The following is a 26,089-nucleotide window of genomic DNA, read 5'->3' on the forward strand; positions in this document are numbered from 1 at the left end:
TTGAGCTCCTGTGTGACTGCGTGAAGGAAGAGGATTATTACAGACCCATCGCGGCCAAAACCGAGCTGAATTACACAGAGGTGCTGCAGGCGATCTGGGGAAGAGTACAGTAAAATCTGGTGGCAATTCGCCCCCCAGAAGTGTTGCAGCTGGGAGGTCTGCACCGGATATGTGAAGGCCGCGAGCGCGGCTCGGTACATACGGTGCCAAGTCCCTGTGCGCAGCTCGGAGTGAGGGACTGGGAAGGTCCAGCTACAGTGGCTCTCGCTCGCAGCAAGCAAGGCAACCGGCGGTGACCTGAGGGTGACCGGGCAGCGAGGAGCGTAGCGAGGGCGCTCGGGGTGCTGGTGCCCAGCGGCCCGCCTGTGCTGCGGCATCCGGATAGCTTGGCGGAAAGTGGGCCCTGCGAAACAAGGACGGACGGAGTAACAACCAAGATAGAGAGTACGGCCCCTTCAAGGGAGAGGCTTGCACCCTCTCACCCCATCAGCTTTGGAGTGCCCCGGAGCGGACGATAAGAACCGTAGGAGGAGGGCCGTGAACATGGACTGCGCAGCCACAGGGGGCGCAGGGTCCATAGGAACAGAGCCGGGACAAGACCAGCAACGGACCCGCCTACCATCGTAACTCCAACTTGAAGCGGTTAATGCACGGGGTGCCCGCTCCACCCCCAACCCCAGACCATATGCAAATATCTTTCCAGGACAGATTATTTAGGTCAGAGTTGTCCCCAGAGGAACTCCCTCACTCCTCTTTAAATCACAATCTGCTGAGGCATGCTCAACAGCATTGTGCCTCCACTTAAGGTATCATGAAATTGCACCAGGCTTATATTCAAGGCCCTCCACATACATCGCCACCACTCCCAGCATCGCCATACCTGGTCATCCAACCATCTCTGGGTTACACCCAGAAGAATAGAAGAATACCCAACTCTAAGTACTGCCACAGGGTGGCTCACCAAAGGCATGAGGAATGCCAAATAGACATTGACCACAGGTGTGGACGCATCACTGGGGCGGAGTCCCAGGGATAAAGAGGAAAGAGAAGATGAACTAATGTGTGTCAGCTCACAGGGAAGCCAGGAGCCTGCCGGAGCATGGAATTCTGAACTAGAGTGAGGGTCGGAAGAAAGGCTGTGCATAGGATGCTGGCAAGACTGAAATGAAAAGACCCAGCTGCGAAGCTCAACAGAAGAAGCGGTAGTGTGATTGCAACAAGGTGGCCTGTCGAGTCCAAGAGCGAAGCCAAGACCTTGAGGAGCAGAGGACCGCAGAGGTGCACTGGGACTGTCCGAGCGGATGAGAAGAGCAGAGGAAGCCACTGAACAGAAAGGACCAGTGATGTACCACATCCCATGAGAAGGTAAAGAGAAGCACGAGAGACCCGGTAAAGATATGGGGGCGGCAGAGGTGGGGACACAACCTAATGTTCCTCATCCCAGTGGTAGCTATAGATCTATTGGGGAACATAGCTATATAGAGTGAATCGGGGAGGACCTCCCTCGTCCCAGTAATAACAAAAAACCTACTGGACGGCATAAGGCCACTAACCACCAGAGAAGCGTCTGGAACCCTAACAAAGGGGAACTGAGCATCCAAGGACAACTTCCTCATTGGAGTAGTAAAGATAAGTCTCTTGATCACCAGAGAAGGGTTTTGGACTGTGCCAATACTGAGAGAGAGTGGCAAAATATACATTAAGTGGAAAGGCATGAAAAAGAGCTTTTCGAACACCAATAACAGGAGAAGGGAGTCATTCTCTCGGTCCAGAATGTACAGTTGTGCAAAGATTGTGTGGAAACCGTCAGCCAGGGGAAGAGAAAGCTCCCCCCTGGCAGCCTTTTTGCAACAGAACATTTCTTTGAATATTACGCCAGAATTGCCTCACCATTGCTAGGGCAATAATTGGTTCGAGGCTGGATTATTGTAATGCCCTTCTCGTAGGGACCTCTTGCAAAAATCTCGCCAAACTCCAACTGGTTCAAAATAACGCCCTCCGGGCAGCCACGGGAATCTCTAGAAAAAATCACATCTCAGAAGTGAGAACGCAGGCCCACTGGCTCCCGGTCAAAGAGAGAATTGTGTTCAAAACCCTTGCACTCATGCACAAATGTCTCCATGAACTTGCACCCCCTTACTTGGCTCAAAGAATCACCATGCACACTGCCACAAGACCTCTGAGGAAGGGATACTGCAACATGATTCTCACCCCCAAGACTCGTAAAGTAGGCGTGGGGGGCTCCAACTTTCCTACACTGGCCGCTACCCATTGGAATACACTCCCCACTCACCTAAGAATGATAGTCTCACCAAGCATTCCGCAAAGCAATCAAAACCAAGCTTTTTGTCTGAAAGTAAAATGTCAATGATCACCATGTATAATTATGTCACTGTATTAACTATCTGTATGTAACTCCTACCATTCCTGTACTGGATATAGTTTTTACCTGTAACCAAGAGACCTCTGTTCGCCCGTTTTACAAATGAATCAAAATGTTCTTACCATTTTTTGTAACAGCGCCTTGATACCTCCGGGCTGCAAGTGCGCTATACAAATGTGAATAAAATAAATACAATTCCCGATTATCAGGAGAAGGGAATCATTCTCCTGAATAAGGAACTTTCTGTTGGAGTATACTTTAGTTGTGGTGTAAGGGATAGAAGTAGATTGTGACAAAGGATGGTGGAGTTTGATTTTGACAGACATTCTGACAGATCCTTTTAGTATTAGTTTGAGGCAGGGAAACCCCTCTTAGAAGATGGGGACAATGTGGGTCTTTTCTTTCTCCATAATAAAGGTTTATGACCACCATCATGCCACCCATGTGTCAGCGTCCTTCCTCAACACCCTTACACTTGGCAGGGAACAGCATAGAGTACCTGATATTCTCCTGTAGCATAGGTTTCCCACCAGCAAATGTACTTTGAGATGCTTAGGCCACCGATGGGAAATCTGGAAAGATCTGAAGTTGGTCCCTGTCGTAAATAAGTTCATCTTTCATTCTTGACCTTCTCAAAATTGCATCTGTCTTGCTAGTTGAGTCATGCAATCAATGGCTGTGCACGTTCCACCACAAACAAAGTGGGGAACTCCTTTTGATCAAACACTGTTTTACACAGCTTCTGGACAAATTCTTCCATCCGTCCATTCACCTGCGCTTCTCTTACCCCGACCACGCGTATGTTATTCCGCAGTGCAAGCCCTTCCAGATTCTCATTCTTTATGGATGTGATCTTCAGGTACTGCTCCATTGCTCGGAAGAGATTGCTTTCGCCGAGTCTTCCCGTTCCGAAATCCAGTTCTCTGCTTCGTCAAGTCTGGCACCATGTTCATCCAGGCGCAGTTTGAGCAAATCCTCTTAACTTGTAAGAGCGTCTAACTTTGTGTCCAATTTACCTATGCCAGTCTTGAGGTGCAGTAGAAGCTCCTTGGCATCCACCTCAGAGTCCATAGGTTGTGCTACTTCCTCACCAAGGATTGACCGCAACTGGGTTTTTAGGCCACTTCACAATTGCTCCCACCGTTGAAAGAAGTTTACGCTGGCTCTTGTCGTTTTTACCCATATTAGTGCTGGTATAGCCAACTGACGCACAGAGCAGCCAATGCAATGGTGGATACCCTTGTGCTTATGTGAGCAAAAGTCACTTGTAGCGGGATCCATCCTCCTCAGGCAAATTTTGGTGGCCCCCCCACTCTTTTACCCCCATGTGTAAAGGATGGTACACAGCTTTCAATCAATCGGACCAGAAGTTTGTCTCAACTTCCAGAAATGAAGATTCAGCAAGATCCTAAGTTGATCTTCTGCGTGTTTGAAGTAAGGGGCTACCCTCCCATTATATTATTGTAACTTTGGGGGTTGTTGTGGCTTAGAGGGATATTGCACAAATACGGGCTTCTGCAGAGGTTTGTAAGATGGATTAGTGGTTACTAGCAATGGACAAATATTTAGAGCTTGAGAAATTGCTGTATCCGAGAAGACTGATTTCCTGACATACTTGGTAAGGTGAATGGCAAAAGGGTATGAAAGTTGAATGTTGCAAGAAATATTGCTATTTTTGTATTACAGAAGAAATTTGACTTGGTGGAAATACTAGATACTTATGACAGTAACCAGGGGCGCGCTGGGGAGGAGGAATTCAAGTTGCAAGCTATTAGCCAGCCATAAAAAGTAACTCACCAGTTCAATTCTATACATGCAGACAGCACACCATTTGTTACCCTCAAAGAGTCAATTATCACTAGCCAGTGATCAGCACCATTGCTAAATTATGTCTATTTGTGTCATGGAAAGTGTGGATCATATGCATTCCTTTATTCCTCATGCATTTTACTGGTTTTATTATGCTGATCGTACAATAAATAGATTTCCCAACTTTGAAATAAACAAGGCTTCTGATGACTGGCACAAGAATTTGAACGCATTCTTCAGTTTGACATTGCGTACAATACCTTTTCGTGAGAATTACTTTTACAGGAAAGTACCTTTTTGCCATTTGTTTACTAGTCACTTCATCTCTGACTTTCATGCAGGTGTAACTAAGTTGGGGGAAGTACGTATATTTAATATTTCTTCAGGTAATTCTTTTAAAATATATTGGGCCTCATTACGACCCTGGCGGAACGGGTTAAACGGCGCGGTGAAAGGCTGCAGCGCCGTTCAACCCGTTCCGCCACATTACGAGGTCCCCTTGCGGGACACGTTAAGCACGCCTGGGAAAACCAGGCATGCATACCGGGTCCCGCGAGGGGAAGAGGGAGCAAACAACGGGCCATCTCGTAATGGCCCGTTGTTTACTCCCTCTCCCATTCCCATTCAGCCCTATAGGGGCTATAACCGCATCTGTGTCCGTGTCCTCGAGTGAGGAATTACCGGGCCATCCGAACTCGGAATGGTCCGGTAAGTCCTTATTCCGAGGACACGGACACAGATGCGGTTTTGCCGGCAGCCATGCTGCCATTAGCGGCATGGCTACCGGCATACCTCGTAATGAGGCCCATTGTCTTTTGTAATGAATACTAGTTTTCATTGGCAATTATTTACTTTCCTTTGCCTTTGCTCTTTTCTCTTCCCAGTGCACAAATTGCTGGAAAATCTACAGCAATGGCTTCATATGAGCTTCCCAACCTTGAAGATATCTATGCATCCTTGTGCTCCTCCACCATGGATGACTCTGACATGGGTTTTGACTCTGGCCTCGAAGATGAGGATTTGAAGTTGGAATGCGTGGCTATGGATTCCACCATCTTTGTTGCGTTTCAGGGCAACATGAAAGATGAAGATTTTGAATGGAAACTGGAAAACATACTGGATAATGTACCATTTCTTTTGCACATGGGTAAATATGGTTTCTTGAAAATAACTTTACTTTTGCCTAATTAATTGAGTGCCAAGGATGTGAATTGGGAGTAATAAGAACCTATTTTGCCAATATTCTAAAATGCTAATCTTTGCAGGGTCTAGTTGACTCTGGAGGTAAGGAGGCATGCTTGAAGCAATAGAAGTTGATTAGAACAGTCACATTAAATGATCATTGTGCTTGCAATGTATAGTCAAACCTAAGGGATTTTTGGAATACTCTTGTTTTACTATTCAGACCACTGTAATTGGAAGAGGGGCACATTTAGGGGAGATCCTCAAAGTGGAGACACTAGAGGAAGCAGCTGAGAGAATCTGAGCTCAAGTAGACATAAGTTGGGTACTTTACTTGCCTCAGACAAAGGTTTTGTGGTTCTCAAAACAGGCAATAACCCCACAAGTAGCACATTCAAGCCTGTGGTGTTCTATCATTGCCAGCAAGCAGTTACTGATGTGTGTGTGTGTGTGTGTGTGTGTGTATGTGTATTTCCACCTCTTTTCCTGACAGTCGTTATAGCTGCTAGTCTTGTGTACTGTTTTCAAATAAACAGTACAGCCTTAACTACAGAGCCCTGTTTTTCCACATGTAAATATTCTAGCATCAAGAAGGGCATTTTCTGTTTACCAGATAATCCACCTTTCCCCATTGTTAACTTGCAGTTTCTGCTTACAATGCGTGCATGTTAATTCATTCATTAAACACAGCAACAAATACATTATACTCGGGCTTTCTCTTATACGGCACTACCATAATGCACCTAGAAAGCAAAATTGGTCACCTGTCCAGCATACGCAGTTTATCAAGCACTATTGGTGAACATAATGTAAAATCACTGTGATAGATTGCCATCTGCAAAGGTGTTAAAAATTCAACATGCTAGGGTTTTTATTTCAGAAAATTATGCGGGCAAATCTATTTCTGAAAGGGAGCACTGCTAATCTGACACATATTCATAAGTGTTCCATGCCAAACCTATAAAGCACACACGCGCCTTTGCAGGCACCCTGCTCAGTCCCAGCCCTGCAGTGGCACAGGGCAGGTGCAAAGGTCACATGTGAATGCCTGACAGGTGCTGGAACACAAACTTAGTACAGGCAGAGGTGAAAGGTTAATCTTGGGGACATCGGTTTCTAAATGTAATAGTTGTATGCCTTAATCAATCTGGTGGCACATCTTTAAATATAAACCATGCCTGGCTGCGACATGGTGGCGGCTAAGAACGCCCAATTATACAATCACAGCAATATATCATCACACCAGTGTCCGCTCTGTGTGCAGGGCCCAGATATGACCGGACTGATGTGAATTGGTGTCTTGTTGGACTGTCTCCAATGCTGCCATGTAGGGCAATGGTCAGGTTGATGCCCTTGACCCCCCAGGGGAAGCCCAACCCCTTCCTTCCCATGCACAGAAACCTCCCAGAGAAGGTCTCCTTTGAATCAGTGGTTCAAGAGCAACACTGACATGACAAAGCCACTCTCGCACCAGAGTGCTGACCCTGGAGTCTCTTTAAAGGCAGCAGGCATGAGAAGGGGCAGAGTTAGAGTAGCAAGGAGGCAGAGGTTGACTGAGAAGGGGTTGACCTTCTTGGTTTCTGTTAGGCCTCTCTATCTTCCTGAATCCCCCCCCTCAGCCCTCCCATTTCCTGCCCTCAAGCAAGGCACTGTAGGTGTGATGCCAGTCCAGAGGTCTGCAACCTATGGCTTTCCAGATTTTTTTAAAATCATTTTTATTTATAATTTCCACACAAATTCAAACAAAGAAAGGTAACAACATTAGAACAACACAATCAGCTTTAAACCTTCCCAGAAAGCCCATATCAGTAAATTTTTCTCATAATGAGATACATGGAAATGAGCAATAAAAAACAAGAACAAGAACCAAATGAGAGTCAAATGTATAGAAAGAACTAACAAATTATTTGAGAAAAATAAATATATAAATACGAAACTAAGACATCTTCATAGCAAAGTTGACCAAATCTCATGACATATAGACAAAAAGACAAAACTGAAAGAAAAACCCTCATACCTCTCTTCCTCCATCCTGTGTTACACTACCATACAAATCAGTGAAAGATTTCCAAAAAGACCAATATTCCCTTTCTTTACCCTGCTTTTTGGATAGAACTAATTCAAATTCCGATAATACAATCACATCATTAATCCAGTCCTCAATAGTTGGTTTCTTCCTAGATTTCCACACTTTCATGATTTGTTTCACTGCTACTACATATCTTATCTATCCAACACCCATACAGCCGAGTTTTCCAACAACAACCTCTTTTTACCAATAACAAAACTTGAAAAGGTTCCCTTGGAAAGGAAATTGACAGTGATATCCAACCTATCCAACACCTCCATCCAAAAAGTCGACACACTCGAACAACTCAATAACATGTGAATCAATGTCCCCCTCTCACATCCACATCCCCAGCAAATATCTTCAGCAAGTAGTCCCAAACCATATATTCGCACTGGAGTCCAGTATAACCTCCCCAAAATGTTCTGATGTACAAGACGCAACTTGAGATCCATCTTACTACTATAACAAATCTTCCATACATACTCCCAGATTCCATCACTGATAGCAAAACCTAAATCCAACTCCAACTTCTGTTTCATTGTGTCCCAGGACTGCAATACTGAGTCATCCACACTCATAAGTTTCAGATACGTGGATACATTATGTGGCAACAAGTGGAACACAGTCCAACCCACCGGTTCCTTCTCCAGTTGTAAATTCATCATACCAAATACTTGGGTCAGAAGCCGTTCAAGATCCATATATCTATTATTTTCCCGGCCACTTAAATGAAACTCTTTGAAGTTCTTCAAAAGACTTCAAGACCCCATCTCGCAACAAATCTCCCAATGTCAACAACCCCTTTGAAATCCAACTTCGCCAACATAAAACTCTATTACCTATTTGCAATGCAGGATTATACCAAATTGAAGAAATATAATTCAGAAATACATTGCCCTTAAAGTTAAGCACCCAACACGTAATCAAGTCTTTAGAAACTTTAATAGTTGGCAACTTAGTAGAACCTCTAGGCAATGTCCCCATTGAGAAAATATTCTCCAACTTGAAAGGCATTAAAGCATTCCTTTCTGTAGTCAACCAAACTGGCTCCTCTACAGTCTCTGACTTTGCATATTGGGCAGCCTTCTTCAAAACAAAACCCCTATAATAATTTCCCAAATTTGGATATCCAAAACCCCATTTCTTAGTTTCCCTCAGCAAAATATGTTTTGGAATTTTAGGAGCCTTTTTTTCACCCCAAAGAAAATCTTGGAATACCCGATCAATATCCTTAAGTAATTTCTTCGAAAAACTCAGAGGGATTGACTGCATAACATATAAAACCTTAGGCAGAAGTTACATTTTAATAGTATTGATTTTAGCCCAGATCCCCAAATCTAATCTGGACCATTTCCTAGTATCTCTCCTAAGTGTATCCAACAGTTTAGCTACATTAAATTGAACCATTTTCTTCAAATCATTGATCAGAAAACCCCGCAAATACTTCACACAACTCTCGGATCATTTACAATTCCACTCCCCAAACTCTTCCCTTCTGACTGTAGTCGAGAGCGGGAAGACTTCTGTTTTGTCCCAATTAATTCTATAACCCGAAAACGTACCAACTTTCTCAATCTCCTTAAAAACCATACTCCCCTTCACAGGGTCTGAAAACACCACCACCATATCATCCGCTTAAGAGAGCGTTTTAATTTCCTATGTCCTGAATGTCAAACCACATATTCTCTGTTTGCTACGTATTAATGCTACCAGGGGCTCAAGAGCAATATTAAATAAAAAAGGCGACAAAGGACATCCTTGTCTCGTACCGCTACGAGTGAATGTGTCAGACATTGTAAACTCCTCCTTCACTAACAACTCCGTCCCTAGTAACCTTAAACAGTCTTGGGTTCTACCACTATTAAAAAAACAGACCCTTGATCCGGTCATACCCACTAACTACCGACCAATTACGACAGTCCCCTTTCTACTGAAAATTTTGGACAGAATAGCCTACTTGCAAATACAAGATTACCTTGAAGCCCACAAATTACTCAGCACCTGTCAATCTGGCTTCAGACCCCAGCACGGAACAGAAACCGCACTTGTCGACCTTAAAAGCCAGATCGATGAATTAAAAGACAAAGGAAAGATGGCCATCCTACTTCTACTCGACCTCTCGGCGGCTTTTGATCTGGTGGATCACTCCATACTTTGCAACCACCTATCCTCAGTGGGCCATTTCTCCAGTTCTGCAGTCGCCTGGATCCAATCTTTCCTCGCTAACAGAACTATGCGTGTGTTCTCACCCTCAGCAGCTGCTGACCCCATCCCCATCACCTGCGGAGTCCCTCAAGGATCCTGCGTCTCGCCCACTTTGTATAACATCTTTACAAAGCCACTATTTGACAAACTGGACCGTCTGGGTGTCACCTACACAAACTATGCGGAACCTATGACATAGACGTCGCGCGGATTAACGAAGTCTTCATCATCATTCAGGCTTGGATGGCCACACATGGCCTCTGCCTGAATGATAAGACAGAATTACTCCTAATCGGATCATCCAACAAACTAAGTCATCATTACACAAATATCCTCATCGATGGGAACAGTATACCCATTGCCAAACATGTAAAAACTTTAGGTTTCTACTTCGATGCCCAGTCCAACCTAACTAAGCAGATTAACATGACCTCATCGGCCACAGCCTACACAGGCAAGCTGATCAGAGCCTGTAAACCTTTTCTATCCCCCACCAGCTGCCTTACGCTGGCGAGAGCGCTTATACAATGTAAACTTGATTATTGCAACAGCCTTTATCTAGGAGCGAACAAAACCATCCTAAATAAACTCCAGATTATGCAAAATAAAGCGCTCAGAGCAGCACTGAATATTCCCAAAAGAGAGCACATATCAGAAACTAGAAAACACTACAGGTGGCTCTCCATACATGACAAAATTGTCCTAAAAACTATCTGCCTATCTCACAAAGCGCTTAACTACCAAGCCCCCCCCCCATCTCACAGACAAGTTCACTTGGAAGGTATCCAAAAGAATCACTAGATCATCCAACATACCATGTCTGGCAGTGCCCAGATATAATCTAAAAAGAGCTTCCCGGTATTAGCTGCCCAGCTCTGGAACACTCTTCCTCAGAATATTCAGGCTATTGAAACCTTTAACAAATTCAGAAGCCATGTCATCACATGGATACTCAACAAAACATAAAACTACAGTTCCTGTTACCACTAACCGTGAGATGATCTGTACAACTAGCATGTGTCATCCATCCTATACTACTGCCATGACCTATGTATAATATGCACAATGTCTATTATGTATATATGTACCATTGTAATTTTTTTCTGTGAATGCTATACTATGCCATGTAACCATCACCATCCTCTAGCGCCCAATTACCTCCGGGTCAGGTGCGCGATATAAATAAAATAAACAAACAAACAAACAAAACATTTCATTATGGACCCAAACACGCGCTTTAGCCGAATTCTGAAGATTACGAACCGTCTCCCTGAACCTAATCCCAAAACCTATTTTCTCCATAGTAAAGTCTAGACAATTCCAGTTCACCCTGTCAAATGCCTTTTCAGCACCCATAAAGACTATGGCAGTGTTAACATTCCCATTACCATGAAGACTTATTACATCTATTAATGTCCTGATGTTATCATAACCTGATCTACCCCTCATAAACCCTACCTGAGACTCATGAATAACATTCCCAAAACATCCACCTAATCTATTTACTAATATTTTTGTTAAAAGTTTAATATCTACATTTAACAAAGAGATACGTCTAAAATTCTTACATTTTTTACTATCTCTCCCTTCTTTAGGAATTACGGAAATCATGGCTTCAGTCATTGACTGACACAACAGTTTCCCTTCTAAGAAAGAATTAAACAAAGCACACAACCTTGGAGCTAGAAAAGTATCAAATTTCTTATAGAACTCAGTGGGCAATCCATCTAATCCCGGAGATTTCCCCAATTGCATTTGTCCAATTGCCAAAAGAAGCTCATCAACGTCTATGCTCACCTCCAATCGCACTTTATCGTCAACAGACAATTTCTTAATGGGAATATTCTCAAATAGATTCTCCAAGTCACCTTTGGCTATTGATACATCTTCCGTATACAACGTTTTGTAGTATTTTCTGAAACTAGAACAAATATCCTTATTCTTCCACATTAGCTGTTTGTTATCATCTTTAATCCTTTTGATAAAAGTCTCATTATGCATGCCCCTCAATCTATTCGCCAGCAATCTACCACTCCTGTCACCAGCCTCCCAATATTTTTGCTTCGAAAAAAAAGACCCTTTTCCGCCAATAAATTATTTGCATTGGTTAATCTCTCCCGAATTTGATTAATTTCGGTCCTATCCTCTATCCTTCCACTCCAGGCATATATTTTCTGCAGTTTAGACAACTGTGATTCCAACATATTAAGATCTTTCAAAGATTTTTTCCGAAGACGGAAGTCCAATCAATCGGAAAACCCCTGATTGTAGCCTTAAAACTATCCCACACTATCCCTTCATCAGCAGATCCCTCGTTCAGTTCAAAGAAGTCAGTCATACGTGACTGCAAATGCACTAACACCTGCTTTTCCTCTAAAATTCCTGTTTTCAACCTCCATTTCCTAAAAGGCGGAACTACCACATCCATTTGTAAACAAAGATCAACCGAAGCGTGATCAGAAATTCCTCGTTCCCTTATTAACTTCACAAGTTTCATCCAACAGTCTTGGTGACAAAGATATAATCCAGGCTAGTGAATGAATCATGTACTAGAGAATAGAATGTAAACTCTTTCTTCAATGGATGTAATTCCCTCCATACATCAATCAAATTTATCAAGAAAGTGATCAAATTCCCTATAAATATTCACATTAGTATATCTACATGTACTGATCCTATCTAGTTTGAAATCCCGAACATAATTGAAATCACCTCCTAGAATTATTGTTTCACCGTTCATCCAATCCAACATCTCTGAGATTTTCTCAAAAAAATCTTTACCAGAAACGCAAGGACCATAATTGAAACCCAATGTAATCATCTTTCCCCCATAAATTATATCAGCAAAAATCATTCGCCCTTCCGAATCCGTCGCCACTCTCTCCACTTTATACTGCAGTCCTTTTTTGAATAAAATACTCGCTCCTCTAGAATTAGAAGAGAAACAATTCGACAAGTCCTTCGAATATTTGGAATTGACCAGCTATTGCGTAGTTTCATTTGTCAAGTGCGTTTCCTGCAGAAAAACAATGTCAGCCCTAGATCTCCATAATCGCGCCATAACCTTCCTCCTCTTCTTTGGACATTTCAATCCATTCACATTCCATGTCGTAATCATCAGATTACCTACATCCATCCCACTAATCCCAAATAAATATTATTAAACCCTTTCCTCCTTTATTCCAATATGAGAGGTCAGATGATCTCCATTTCCTTCCCATACATTGATGTAGCAGAATTTTATTCAAAGAATGAAAAACCAAACAAGATATCTGGACAAACCAGTCATAAGCAACAAACGCAAATACAACAAATACACAAGACATGACACAAAAAACATAAAACCCATAATAAAAAGCAAACCTCAGGGAAACCCCCAAGTAACAGTGAGCAATAACACATTTCTGCAATAAGCAGTGTTCCAACCTTATTCCATCAAGGTTGTACCTGCCCATGAACAATGTAAACTGAATAACGTAAATTCTCCCATGTTCTATAATAGGAATGAACTATAATAACTAATGTATCGCCTGTTCAAATTCACCCAAACCATACCTAAGCATATATTACCTCCAGAAAACAACATATAACATGTTAAATAATACATATTTGCGTAAACATTCCTATTGTCAGACAAGAGTTCTGTAAATATATGTGATGTAGTCTATAGGACAGCTCCATAATCTCAACCCCGGAATTCCATAATAGCCTTCCCATGTTCCAGGTTCTGGATCAAGTCACACAATTCAACTATCCACTACAAGGTCAAGGCACCTTAGTTAATGAGACCACAGTACGTAAATAACCACACCACCAACCACCCTTCCCCTGTATAATTCCAGTCAATAACGAACACAATATAATAATTTAAGTAGGAATCCACAGCTCAGGAACAATCAGATATAATCCACATAGCAATCAAATAGAATACCAAATTCCCCTCAGTATAAGTACTGAATAGAAGACTTTAGTGCCAGCCGTATAATAAAACAGGCCAAACGGAACCAGCTCCTACAATCACCAATATATAAAGATATATTAATACCTCAATACAAAATGTACCCCAGTCAATCCAGTAATAAAATGGAGAATAGAGAAAATGAAGTCAGGAGCATAATTAAATAATCCACAGAGCAATACCCTACATGTAGATTCCAACATGTGCAAGGTGGGATAGTATAGGGTGAATCAAACACAGACTCCTGATCCTACAATGTAAACTACGCCATATTTCTAAGCAGTTATTTAAGATTTAGTCGGTAGGCCCTTTGACACAATCACTCCCTCTCTTTTGGTGTGACCCAGTTCCATGACACGTCCGACAAAAAGTCAAACATCAACACATAAAATTCAGGCACTTACATAACTGGTCAAAAATGGACATAGATGCTGTCTCATGTCAGTGTAAATCATGTGTAGTTAAAATGACATAAAACTGAACAACTGGTTAGAGCGAATATACCAAAGTAGCTCATAGGTGGAACAAAGCTGATATCATAAGTGACAAGTGACATTTAACAATCATGAACTCAGAGCATAAACTATAATATGGGTCCCATTACAGCAGGACCAGGCTGGATGATGTGCAGGAATCCATCTCCCAGTCCTGTAGTAGTGCCCTGGCCTGGTATAATCAACTACAGCCACAAAGGTGCGCTGTCACAGCATCTGGCTTGAAAGACAGAGGTGAGGTGTTCACAGGCGGTGCTCTCACAGTTTGTATTGCACTGTTCGCACAGTAGAAAGCGCACATTTGGCTAGCCACAATAGTCCATCTAAGGCCCCCAGCAGATATCTAATCAGCACTATAACGGTCATAAGTCCAGACCCATCATGAAATGAACCAGTCTTATCTCCATCCATGAGGGGGTTGCAGTGGGGACACCCTCTCACTCTCACCGATGATAGATTCACACTTGTTGTAAAATGATACTCAGTGCAGCCTGGCTCACAACTAGGATGGCATTCCAAAAGCAGATGCATATGCTCATCCCCCTCTGCTCCATCCTGCTAGGTAGGCACTTAGCCGGGCACCCATTCCTCTTAATTTCATAGATATTCAATGTGCCAACATTTAACAAACTGTACATATTGCAAGGAGCCATTTGCTTTTCCACCATATAGTACTTTGATTTCCCTAGAACCTCTAGAACCTATGGTACATGTTCCCTAGAATTCATTTCACCTGCTGGACACTGTTTATTTTAAAGGCCCTCCGTAGCAGAAATGCAGCTTGTCGTTGGGTGCTCTGCTGTTGTGCACAAGTGGATGAATACAATCATCTTTGTTTGTACCTCAAAATGATTACTGTCGGTGAAACCACAGGGTACAGCGAGAAACCAGCCAGTGAGGTTCTCGGTACTTTGGCTGAAAACTCTGACTGGGGCATGAGAGATTGGAGGCTGATTCAAACCAAATTGCAGCTGTATGCCTCACATTGCGTGTATATGTTCCCCTATGATCAAGCTATGGTCACATGCACAATCTTCATGCCTATTGCCATTGAAGTGCATTACAATTGAGAATATATGAGCAGCAATCATTCAAAGTAGAGTTTGATCTGAAGTTTAATGTTCACGGCTGGATATTACGATGCAGCTTGTGACACAAGCTCAAGAACGCAGTGTGCCTCCTGAGCAATCAGCGCTGCATAGCCACGTTAAAACCAACTTTCCGGCAGTAGCAGAGACACGCGGATCGATAACCTGAGGCAAATCAGAGTCTATAATTGCAGTAGAAAACATTGCTACTTCAGGCGCTTCGATCGCGCAAGCACTAATTACCATCCAAACAGTCACTGTCAAATCTGCACAATCGCCACAGAAGATGCCTACCAGCTAATCCGAAAACAGTGAGGCGTAGCAGTAGAATCTCAGTTTCCCGCAACCTTGCTACCAAATCTGTTCGTAACCACATCCGGAAATGAAAGCAATCCGTCGCATGGGCACGTAAGCCACGTCCGCTAGGGCCTTTCCTCTAATTGCATTCAGCAGACGCGTATCCAAAGCAAAACAAACAAAACACGCGCACTGCTTAAAAAGAAACTAACTTAATGGCATCAAACCTATCAATAAAACAAATAGACTTAGAAAAAAAGAAAACAAACGAAAATGGATTAAAACTAAAGCACAATAATCCATATTCAAAATAATTCTTTTTTTCTTCAAAAAGGATCCTGAGTGTTCAATAGGTGCTTCTTCCATGGGTTGCTGATCCATATCCAAGTCGGAGAGAAAAGCCTCTGCATCTTTGTAATCCACAAAAGAGTATATTGTTCCATTAAGCACCACTCTCAATGTTGCTGGGTAAATCGTATAATATTTCAGATGTTTCCGTCTTGCTTTTTCTTTGGCTATATTAAATGCTCTCCTTCGAAGGTATTGTGTCCTCCGACGTATTCCTTATCTTTGATAGATCATCTCCAGCTTGCTGGCCTCGGAAAACATTTTGAGTAGAGGGCGCTGCGCGTCGACGTCCCTCGAACCGATGTCCCTCGACGGCCTCCGTATCGGCGCCGACGTCACCACGCGTATAAATAGACTCGCGCAGCATCCGTTGCTCAGTTCCATTTTTCCGCGCTTCGTGGGGGACTCGGAATATCGTTGCTCAGTTCTTTAGTCAAATATATCAATATATTCCTTGTGAATACCGACTTGTACTCAATGGCTTCCTCACCCGAACCGACGACTCCACGGTCCGGCTTCAAAAAATGACGAGACTGTGGAAAGAAAATGTCGTTGACGGATCCTCACAGGATCTGTTTGTGGTGCCTGGGAAACGAGCACCATTGTTCGGAGTGCGAGGACTGCATGTCCATGACGGCGAAAGCCTTGAAGGAGCGTAAGGGGAAGCTCGAGAGAGGTAAGGCAGTTAAAACTTCTTCGAAAGTTTCTTCGGCGGAGTCGAGACATTCGTCTCCTCGCCATCACAAAAGACATTCTCGTTCTAGGTCTCGAAGCAGCTCCCATCACTCTTCGAGATCTAAGCATTCAAAAAAGAGACGTCGAAGATCCCCTTCCTCGTCTTCGTCTTCTGTTTCCCCAAAAAGGGTCTCCTGCCCCACAAAACATAGCTCTCGGGCTGAGTGGGAGGAATTCAGGAAAAAGATGCTAAGCGTCTTCGAGAAAGCGGGCTCGACCCCCTCGAAGACTGCTGAGGGTGATACCCTGGGTGAAAGACTCGAAAAATCAAAAAGCCGCGAGTCGCAGTACCCGGGAAAGAAGCCACTCGAGTGTCGCAAACCCTCGAGTAAAGGCAAGGTTGCGTCTTCGACGCCGTCGTCGAAGATCCCTTCGACATGTCGTCGACGCCGTTATCGAAGGGTTCTTCGACGCACAGGTCAGTCGAGTCGATGCCGAGAAAGGATAAGCCCACGGCCACCTCACAGGCAATGCCCAGAGCCTCGAGCACGAGAAGGTCGTCGACAACCTCGAGTAGAATCCCGATACTCCCGAGTTCGAGGCCTCTACCACCTTTCTCGACCTCTTTTTCGATGGTTGACGTTTTCTCAGCCAATCATGACAAATTTGGCTCCTTCTGCCCTGGAAATGGGATTTATACCATTTTCAAGACCTGACCACTCCAGGGTCTTATCTTCTATTTATGAAGAAGGAGAGGATTCGGATCAGGAAAGACCTTTTGAGTTGCAGGGATCTGCAACTCCTGCACCAGAGGAATTTGCCTCTGAGGAAGGTAGGTTGAAAGACCTCCATGAAACCCTACAGGAAGCAAGTGGGTTGGACACTTCCCCAGAAGTGGAGTTTGCCACATCAGACCCAGGGGAACATGCTGAAACCCCTTATAGAACCTTGATGGGAAGGATAATAGAATTTATGGGATGGTCCACACCCTCACCTGCTTTTCAGCAGGACGACCTCACAGACATCTTGGTCAAAGGTCCACAGGAGGATCCTGTGGTGCCATTTCATGCAGCATTACAAAGGAGAATATTGGCAAACTGGGAAACGCCTGAGGTAATCCCGGCAGTTAACTAAAAATTATCAGCTAAATATCGGGTGTCTTCTGCTGACCCTGAATATTTATCCAAACACCCAACTACGGAGAGTCTGGTTGTTCAGGCAGCTACTTCAGCAGGTAGTAAATCATCTTACCCTACTGTTCCACAGGACAGGGATGATGAGAGATATGACTCTATGGCCAAAAAAGTATTTTCCGCATGTAGCATGGCGTTGAAATCCATCAATGCTACTTGTACGCTCGCAAGGTACAGCCACACACTTTGGGAGTGTGCCTTATCAGCGGCTGACTGCCTCCCAGAGGGAGAAGAAAGGGAAGCGTTTCTCAACATCATTAAGGATGTTAAGGACGCAATGTGCGAATCCCTTCAGACTGGCATCGATTCTGCTGACAGTATCAGCAGGGCCATGGCGGCAAGTACAACAACCAGGAGATTTGCTTGGTTGCGAAAGTCTGGTTTTGCTGCAGATGTGCAAAGCAGACTCTTGAATATGCCCTTTGACGGCTCTTCTTTGTTTGGTAAGAAGGCGGATGACAGTTTAGAAAAACTACAAACATCAAAGGCAGCAGCAAAATCCTTAGGAGCTGCTATCCGTCAGACACCATATCGCACCTCAGGAACCTCTTGGAGAGGTAAGTCCTTTTGCTTCTATTCCGCATTCGGAAAGGGCAGAGGACAGCCAGTTCAAAGGGGCCAGAAGAAATTCACCCGAGGTGGACGGGGTAAAAACACAAAAGCCGCAGCAGCAGCAGGTGCCTCTTTACCCTCAGCATCTGCATCAGCCGCCTCCAAACCGCTCTGAGGACTCTCTTCACAAAACACCAGTAGGGGGCAGGTTAACTCAACATCTGACGGAATGGCAGGCTATTACGTCCGATGCTTGGGCATTGGAGACAGTTGCCCAAGGTTACTGCCTGCCTTTTCTACGCATCCCCCAGTCATCCACCGGGGAACAGCTCTCTGAGAGTTTCAGATCCGCTCCTCTTGCAGGAAATTGTAGACCTGCTAGAGAAAGGTGCCATAGAACTGGTACCTGTAGCGGAGAGGAACAAGGGCTGGTACTCCCCCCCCCCCCCCCCCCCCACCCCCTACTTTCTCATACCGAAGAAAGACGGAGGACTGAGACCTATTTTGGACTTATGAGAATTGAACAAGTTCCTCAGGAAGGACAAGTTCAAGATGGTAACTCTCTCTCAGATCCTTCAGGCCCTCCAGCTCCAGGACTGGCTGGTATCTCTGGACCTCTAGGATGCTTATTTCCATGTGCCAATCCATCTCAAACACAGGAAATACCTGAGGTTCGCAATAGGCGGCTCTCATTATCAATTTCGAGTTCTGCCATTTGGGCTGACCTCCGCCCGAGGGTCTTCACCAAGCTAATGTCGGTAGTGGCTGCAAGTCTAAGGAGGGAAGGGATCCACGTCTACCCCTACCTGGACGATTGGCTGATCGGAGCTGTATCTTTGGAACAAGCTCAGATCCCCCTAGATTATGTCTGCCACTTCCTTCACAAACTGGGCTTCTCCCTCAATTTAAAGAAGTCACAGATGATACCTTCACAGAGACTCCAGTTCATTGGAGCGGTCCTGGACACTTCCCTGGGAAAAGCCTCACCACCCGAGGTGAGGGCTCAAGATATTCTGCAGATGGTCACCAAGTTTCAAAATCCCCAACGTCTCCCAGCCCTCGACTTTTTGAGGTTGCTAGGCCTCATGGCATCCTGCATCTTCCTTGTGCTTGAGGCTTGCCTGAGAATGAGATCTCTTCAGTGGGCACTGAGAATTCAGTGGTCGCAAATTCTCAGGGAGAATGACAGACCTCCTTCAGATTCCGGCCAAGGTGGCTCGAGACCTTCAGTGGTGGGCCTGCCAGGAAAACATCTTGAAGGGGGAACTGTTTTGGCAACCATGGCCGGAGAATAACAGTAGTCACAGATGCCTCACTCACGGGGTGGGGAGCCCATATCAACGACTTGACCATCAGCGGTCGTTGGTCTCCATCGGAGTCCAGACTACGTATCAACCTGTTAGAGCTGAGAGCAATCAGACTAGCGCTGAAGGCTTTTCTGCCATCTGTACAGGGCAAAAAATGTCCTGATAATGACAGACAACACGGTGGCCATGCACTACCTCAACAAAAGAGGCGTAGGATCACTACCACTGTGCAGAGAGGCAATGCAGCTCTGGTTTTTGGCAATTCAAGAAGGAATCTCTCTATCGCCAGTCCACCTAGCCGGAGAGAAGAACTTGACGGCGGACGCTCTGAGCAGGCAGGGCACAGTCTCCCACGAGTGGGCACTAGCTCAGGAAGTCCTTCATGAGATCTTCGACCCTTTGGGGAACCCCTCAAGTGGATCTGTTTGCCACCAGTACCAACAGAAAATGCGATCTGTTTTGTTCAAGGGAATTTCCCCCGAGAGGAGCTCTAGGGGACGCGTTCGTAGTGGACTGGGAGTTTCCACTCCTGTATGCGTTTCCACCAGTCCCTGTCATTCCTCAAATGATCAGGAGGTTGAGAAGTTTCCGGAGAACCATGATCCTAATTGCCCCAGACTAAGCCAGGAGAACGTGGTACCCGTGGCACCTTCTGGACATGTCCATCTGCCCTCCAATTCGTCTTCCACTCGAGGAGAATCTTCTCTCACAGAAGGGAGGTCAGGTTCCCCATCCATACATCTGAACCCTCAACCTTCACGCCTGGCTTCTGAAAGGTTGAGATACTAGGATTCGGACCTTCCTGATGACGTCATGGAAGTGTTGCTTTCGGCCAGAAGGCCAGCAACAAAGTCTTTATACCGCTGCCGTTGCAACAAGTTTTGCAGCTGGTGTAGAGAAGAGAATATTGACCCCTTTTCATGTGGTACACCAGCGGTGTTATCCTTTCTACTCTACTTGGGAAATTCAGGCCTTCAAGTTGGCACCATCAAGGGCTATCTCGCAGCGCTATCGATCTTCAAGCGCACTGCGGAGGAACCTTCGTATTTCAAATTACCCTTCGTAATACAATTTCTAAAGGGATTAACTAATGTCTACCCCCCAAGACCTTTCCAGGTTCCTTTATGGGACTTAAATTTAGTCTGAAATTTCCTGATGGGTACTCCTTTCGAACCACTCCACTCTTGTTCGCTAAGATTTCTCACCCTTAAAACTGTTTTATTAGTGGCTTTAACATCTGCTAGAAGGGTGAGCGAATTACAAGCTCTATCTTGTAAACCCCATCATACAATTTTCCATAAAGACAAGGTTGTCCTACAGGTGAAGCCTTATTTCCTCCCAAAGGTGGTTTCTGAATTCCACATCACTCAGAAAATTACCTTACCTTCATTCTATCTGCCTCCCCATCCGTGAAAGAGGAAGGAAGGCTACAGGCTGGACCCAAGGCGGGCTTTAAGCTTTTACATCAGCAGACTTGCTAGGATTAGACAAGCAGACCAACTGTTCGTGGGTTACGCAGGGCACAAGTTGGGACTACTGATAACAAAAAAAACATTTCCAGATGGATTATTTTGGCCATCCTGGAATGTTACAAACTGGCAGGGAAAGAGCCTCCTCAAAATCTTAGGGCTCATTCAACCAGGGGTATCGCAGCCTCCTCGGCCCTCCAAAGAGGGGTTCCGGTTCGAGACATATGTGCGGCTGCCACATGGTCGTCCGCACATACCTTCACAAGATTTTACAACCTGGATTCCTCCTCTAGTCAAGAGACTAGGTTTGGCAAAACCGTATTACATTCGGTTCATTCCTAAAAGGAAACATGGCGTTTTACTCCCACCTCCAATTGCACACCACTGCTATGGGAGTCTATCAAAGATGAGGAATACATCGGACACAATCCCTTCGAAGAACAAGTTACTTCTTACCTTGTAACGTTCTTTTTATGGGATGTTCCTCCGACGTATTCCTTATCGCCCCTCCCATCCATCCCCGCAGTAATACTTCCCTTGTGGTTGCAGCTTACGCTCCTTCAAGGTCAATAACCAATTCATGTACAACATCTATTAATGTCAAAACGGAACTGAGCAACGGACGCTGCGCGAGTCTATTTATACGCGTGGTGACGTCGGCACCGATACGGAGGCCGTCGAGGGACATCGACGCGCAGCGCCTTCTACTGAAACATTTTTCCGAGGCCAGCAAGCTGGAGATGATCTATCAAAGATGAGGAATACGTCGGAGGAACATCCCATCGAAAGAAGGTTACAAGGTAAGAAGTAACTTGTTCTTCTCTCCAAAACATTGCGTCTCAAGTCACCAAAAATCATAATTTTGTGCGTTCCTCATAGCAGTTCACCCTTCTCTCTTGCCTTCCGTAGGATCAGTTCTCTCACTGGAAACCTCAAAAATGGAATGATGAAGTGTCGAGGTCTTTGACCTGGTCCTGGTTTAGGACCCATGGATCTATGAGCCCTCAGTCTCCAAAGGGTTCTTAGGATCAAGACCAAGTAGTTTAAATAAGGTTTTTTCCAAAAAAGCTGCAGGAGATCCCAGTTCAATATTCTCTGGAAAACCAGCTATCGGGACATTATTCCTCCTAGAGAAATGTTCTTGTTCAGAGCACTTGAGGGTCGGCCTTTGCACTTGAGCTTGCAAATCTTTTATCTGGATAGACATCCTCTGGGAATAATCACTTATTGCTGTCAGATGATTCTCCATATTCATACATTTTCCTGATAGTTAATTGCATCTGTCCTCGCAAGCAACCTGAGAGATTCTTATATCAGCAATGTCAGCAGACATTTTAATCATCATTTCCATCCGCTTATCTTCCCTCCTTTCAGGGCTGATCTCATCCCCTTTCTGTCTTTTAGATGGTTGTGTAGTTCCTGGAATCTCTTCAGCCATTATAGTAAACCAATTCAGGGATATAAGGGCAGGCACAGGAGCTCAGCCTTCAGGCAGCCATCCCCTTGAGCAGCAGGTTCCGGAATCTTTCCAGATGTTTTTGCCTACAACTCCAATGATTCCCTCACCATTGACAATGCTGGGGGGCCTGACTGGAATTGGAGTACAAAACATCTGAAGAGCCAAAGATTGTAGACCAATGCAGTAGGCAAAGGGCACTTTTTGCAACGGCTTGGATTGGACCCCTTGCAGCAGGCTTGTTTTGGATCAATCCCCTCACATGTTACCTTTTTATGGAAGAGGCAGCCCCTCTTTCTTTGATTCATTTTTTAACTCTGTGTTAAGAAAGAATAATCTGAAATTCTGATGAGGATATAGTCTGTTCCAAAGTACTCTGCCTTTGAGGTGAAGACGGAAACATCCAGGGCAGAGGAGACCATTGCACCTTGGCCATCCCCAGGTAACAGTGGGGGTGACCCTGCTGTTGGCTCTATGCTTCTCTTCTGGCTGCACATGAACTAATAATAGGATCAGGTAACGGACACACTGCAGGTGTAAAACAACTTCCTGGCGTGCAAGTGCAGAACTAAAAACTCACTTTGTCCTGGAACCCCCTGGATTGGGCCTCTCAGCAACCCAGAATTCGAGTGCATGATTCCTGCATGGAACCACTTGCGAGCTACACAGACCTGGACATCGCCTGCCTGTTCCGAGCTTCTTTGTGCCACATGCCCTTGCTGCTTGGACTGCACCGTGTGTTGGACCTAGTCACCAAGCTCCGCATTCTGACCTCGAATCGCCGGCTGAGGAAGCCCAAAGAGCCCCCAAAGACAAAAAAACTAACGTTTTGTGAAGACACCCTGTCCCCCATGTCCACTTTTGGGGACTATAGTGACTTTTAAGCCCCCTTCTTTTTTCTCTGCAAAGACATATCCTTGAACAGTTGACATTTTTGCCAAGTTTTTTGCCTGAACTCCCCTGTGGTCAACTGACGGTGCACTTTTGCAGCAGGTTCTGCAGTCTGTTTCTTTTACAAGGGTACTTTTTTGTAGTATTTTAAATTGGCCTGGTGCATTGATTGTTTTCTTAAAGTTCTTATTTCTTTTTAATCGAACCTCAATTGGGCATTATTTTATTTTGGAACCATTGCATATAGGTTTGGGTTGCTGCTATCCGCTCATAGCCCGCCTGAATATATAGCCTGCCCTCGGCCTGCACTACCAAAAGAGGTGGAGGAGGTATACCTGTCAGGCAGTACCTGTTTAACATTTATGAATGGGATCACTGCTGGTTTTATAGTAGTGTGGTCTGAGTAAGTGGTTTGGCTACTACTCATCACTGTACTCCTGCAGAACAGTCATTTCATCACAGCTGATGTGCAGGACATTCCTACAATTCTCATAAAGCTAGAAGTGTACTTTGATGACACAGAAGGGTAGTCTGGTGGCTTTAGAGCCTTTGCAGTTCTGGGTAAGGGCTGGAGAGACTTTACAGCGTAGGTTTTGGGGAGCTATTATTGGCCGGTGCTGAGGAAATCAGTTTGATAAAGCACATTGTTGGGCTCCTCACTCAAAGCTGCCATTCATGTGGGAACCTCTTGGAGCTCATCCATAAGGCATGTTGATCTCTTAAATGATGTACATACAGTAAATGGTAGACTTACCATTAGCATCCGGGTGTGGGAATCCAGCCAGCCAGTCGGGTGGCTAGGAATGCCGGTTTGAACCGCAGATGCAAGCTTGCGTTCCAGCCAGCCTGACGGCTGGCTCCCCCGCTGTCATCTTCCCCTCACCCTCCTCCCCTTTTAAAAATATATTTTTTTAAAACCCTTCCCTCCCCCACTCACCTTATTTCGGCTGTGGCGGCACTCGCAGCCGCTCCTTCTTCCTGGCTCCAGCTGGCCGCCATGGAAAGGGAAGAGGGGCTCCATACAGAGCCCGCCTTCCCTTTTCCATGCGGCCATCTTTGTAAAGGATTTTCCTTCATTCAACGGGACGTGCGCAGCGTCCCATTGATTGACGGAAACTCCTTTTTTTTGGCAACTGGGGAAGCCCCCGTTCCAAGGGCTGGAACAGGGGTTGAAGGCCCAGAGCCCTCGTTTTCTGCCATCACTTCGCTCAGGCCGATAACTTAGGCTGCCGGGCTGTTGATCCCTGTTCCAGCCCATGGAACGGGGGCTTAACGCCATATTATTGACCAAGCTCAAAGAATCCCAATCTCCTGCTTAAAACTGATTCAGGCAGACACATTCTGGTTTTAAACGATGATTGAACACAGTCCTACAGTCTCAATTTAGGCATTTCTATATGTACATTTCAGAATAGCTTTGTGAAACCTTAATTGTTAAGGAGCTTTACAGGGCGATTTCTTAATCTCCTACACGGTTAATGTGATCAACTGTCTTGAGAAACGGTAATTTGTCATTGGGAATTCCTGCCTTTCTCTTTTAATAGGAAGTACCCTAAATTGGACATGCACTATACATTGTTCATGGTGGCAAGGTTATGTATCACATTTCAACCGTGTTAAAAATAAAAATGGGCCCCCTATTGTCTGAAAGTGCTTTATTTTGTTGAGAGAAAACAGGGTGCTTATTGCATGTATACTGCACACTGTTTATGTAACGTAATGACAGAAGCCAACAGCAAAGTATGAAGATGAATTGTTGGTCAGTCAGCTTTTTTATTAAGTGGTGAATGCTGCACCATGTGATCCCAAGATATTACAAAATACTATTAAATCTACAACAAAGAAACCTTTGGGTGCTTCAAAGTCTGCCTCTAACCGTACATCAAAACCAGCAAGCCATTTTTCAGCTGACATAGTGGCCAGTTTGTGTGTTTAAAAAAAAAAAAAAGCCATGAACTCTAGGTTTACCTCTTGCATAGACTGATTATTTGGGACCTGTATTTTGATTTTCGAAAATTAATATGTTTATATGACTCCTATATCTTCTAATAATGGTGGTTGTCGGATGACTGGCCCACTAACCATGTGCACAATTTCCGTTAGTTTTGGGTAGTTGAGTTATTGAAAATGAAATGCATCTTTCGAGGGGATTGGGTCCTCCGACGTATTCCATATCTATGACCGTAATCACCACAGCTGTGCTGCTTCGGAAAATCTTTCGGCGTCTGCGTCCTGCGTCGGTGTCATCGATACGCCGTCCTGAGGACCTCCTCCGACGGCCGACGTCACCAGATGTTATAAGTAGGACACACGACGCCCGTAGCCTCAGTTCTGTTTTTTCCGCGAATGTGTTCGCTTCGGAGATCTCTGCGCGCCTCGACTCTTTGGAGTTTCTGTTCTTTCGGTTCTTCGAACCTGTTCGTTTTATGGAGTAAACTATCGGGATGTCGTCTTCTTCTTCCACCCCGCGTCCGGACTGCAAGAAGTGTGGGGACTGTGGGTCCAAGATGTCGGTGACGGACTCGCACGACGCCTGCCTCTGGTGCCTCGGGGAAGCCCATGACACGGAGTATTGTGTCGACTGCCAGTCGCTTACGTCCAAGGCCTTGCGGGAACGTAAGAAGAAGCTGTCGGTCGGTAAGGTGTCCAAGCTCCGGAAGGCGAGGTCCACTGGGCTTTCGATGGATGATTCGAGGGGTGACTCTCTGCAT

At 44.9% G+C, this 26,089-nt stretch overlaps 1 protein-coding gene across 3 annotated transcripts in view; it reads left to right on the forward strand.

The window, feature by feature from the left end:
* Positions 1 to 26,089, forward strand: part of NCOA6 (nuclear receptor coactivator 6) — a 1,612,994-nt gene that overhangs the window by 159,511 nt on the left and 1,427,394 nt on the right. For all 3 annotated transcript variants that reach the window (XM_069652283.1, XM_069652284.1, XM_069652285.1), the window contains exon 3: positions 5,077 to 5,339. In XM_069652283.1, the coding sequence (XP_069508384.1) occupies positions 5,105 to 5,339 (235 nt within the window). In that variant the 5' untranslated portion in view covers positions 5,077 to 5,104. The remainder of the gene's footprint in view (positions 1 to 5,076; positions 5,340 to 26,089) is intronic.

The sequence above is a fragment of the Ambystoma mexicanum genome, chromosome 3p (assembly GCF_040938575.1).
Source record: "Ambystoma mexicanum isolate Mex_15411 chromosome 3p, UKY_AmexF1_1, whole genome shotgun sequence".
Classification (NCBI taxonomy): domain Eukaryota; kingdom Metazoa; phylum Chordata; class Amphibia; order Caudata; family Ambystomatidae; genus Ambystoma; species Ambystoma mexicanum.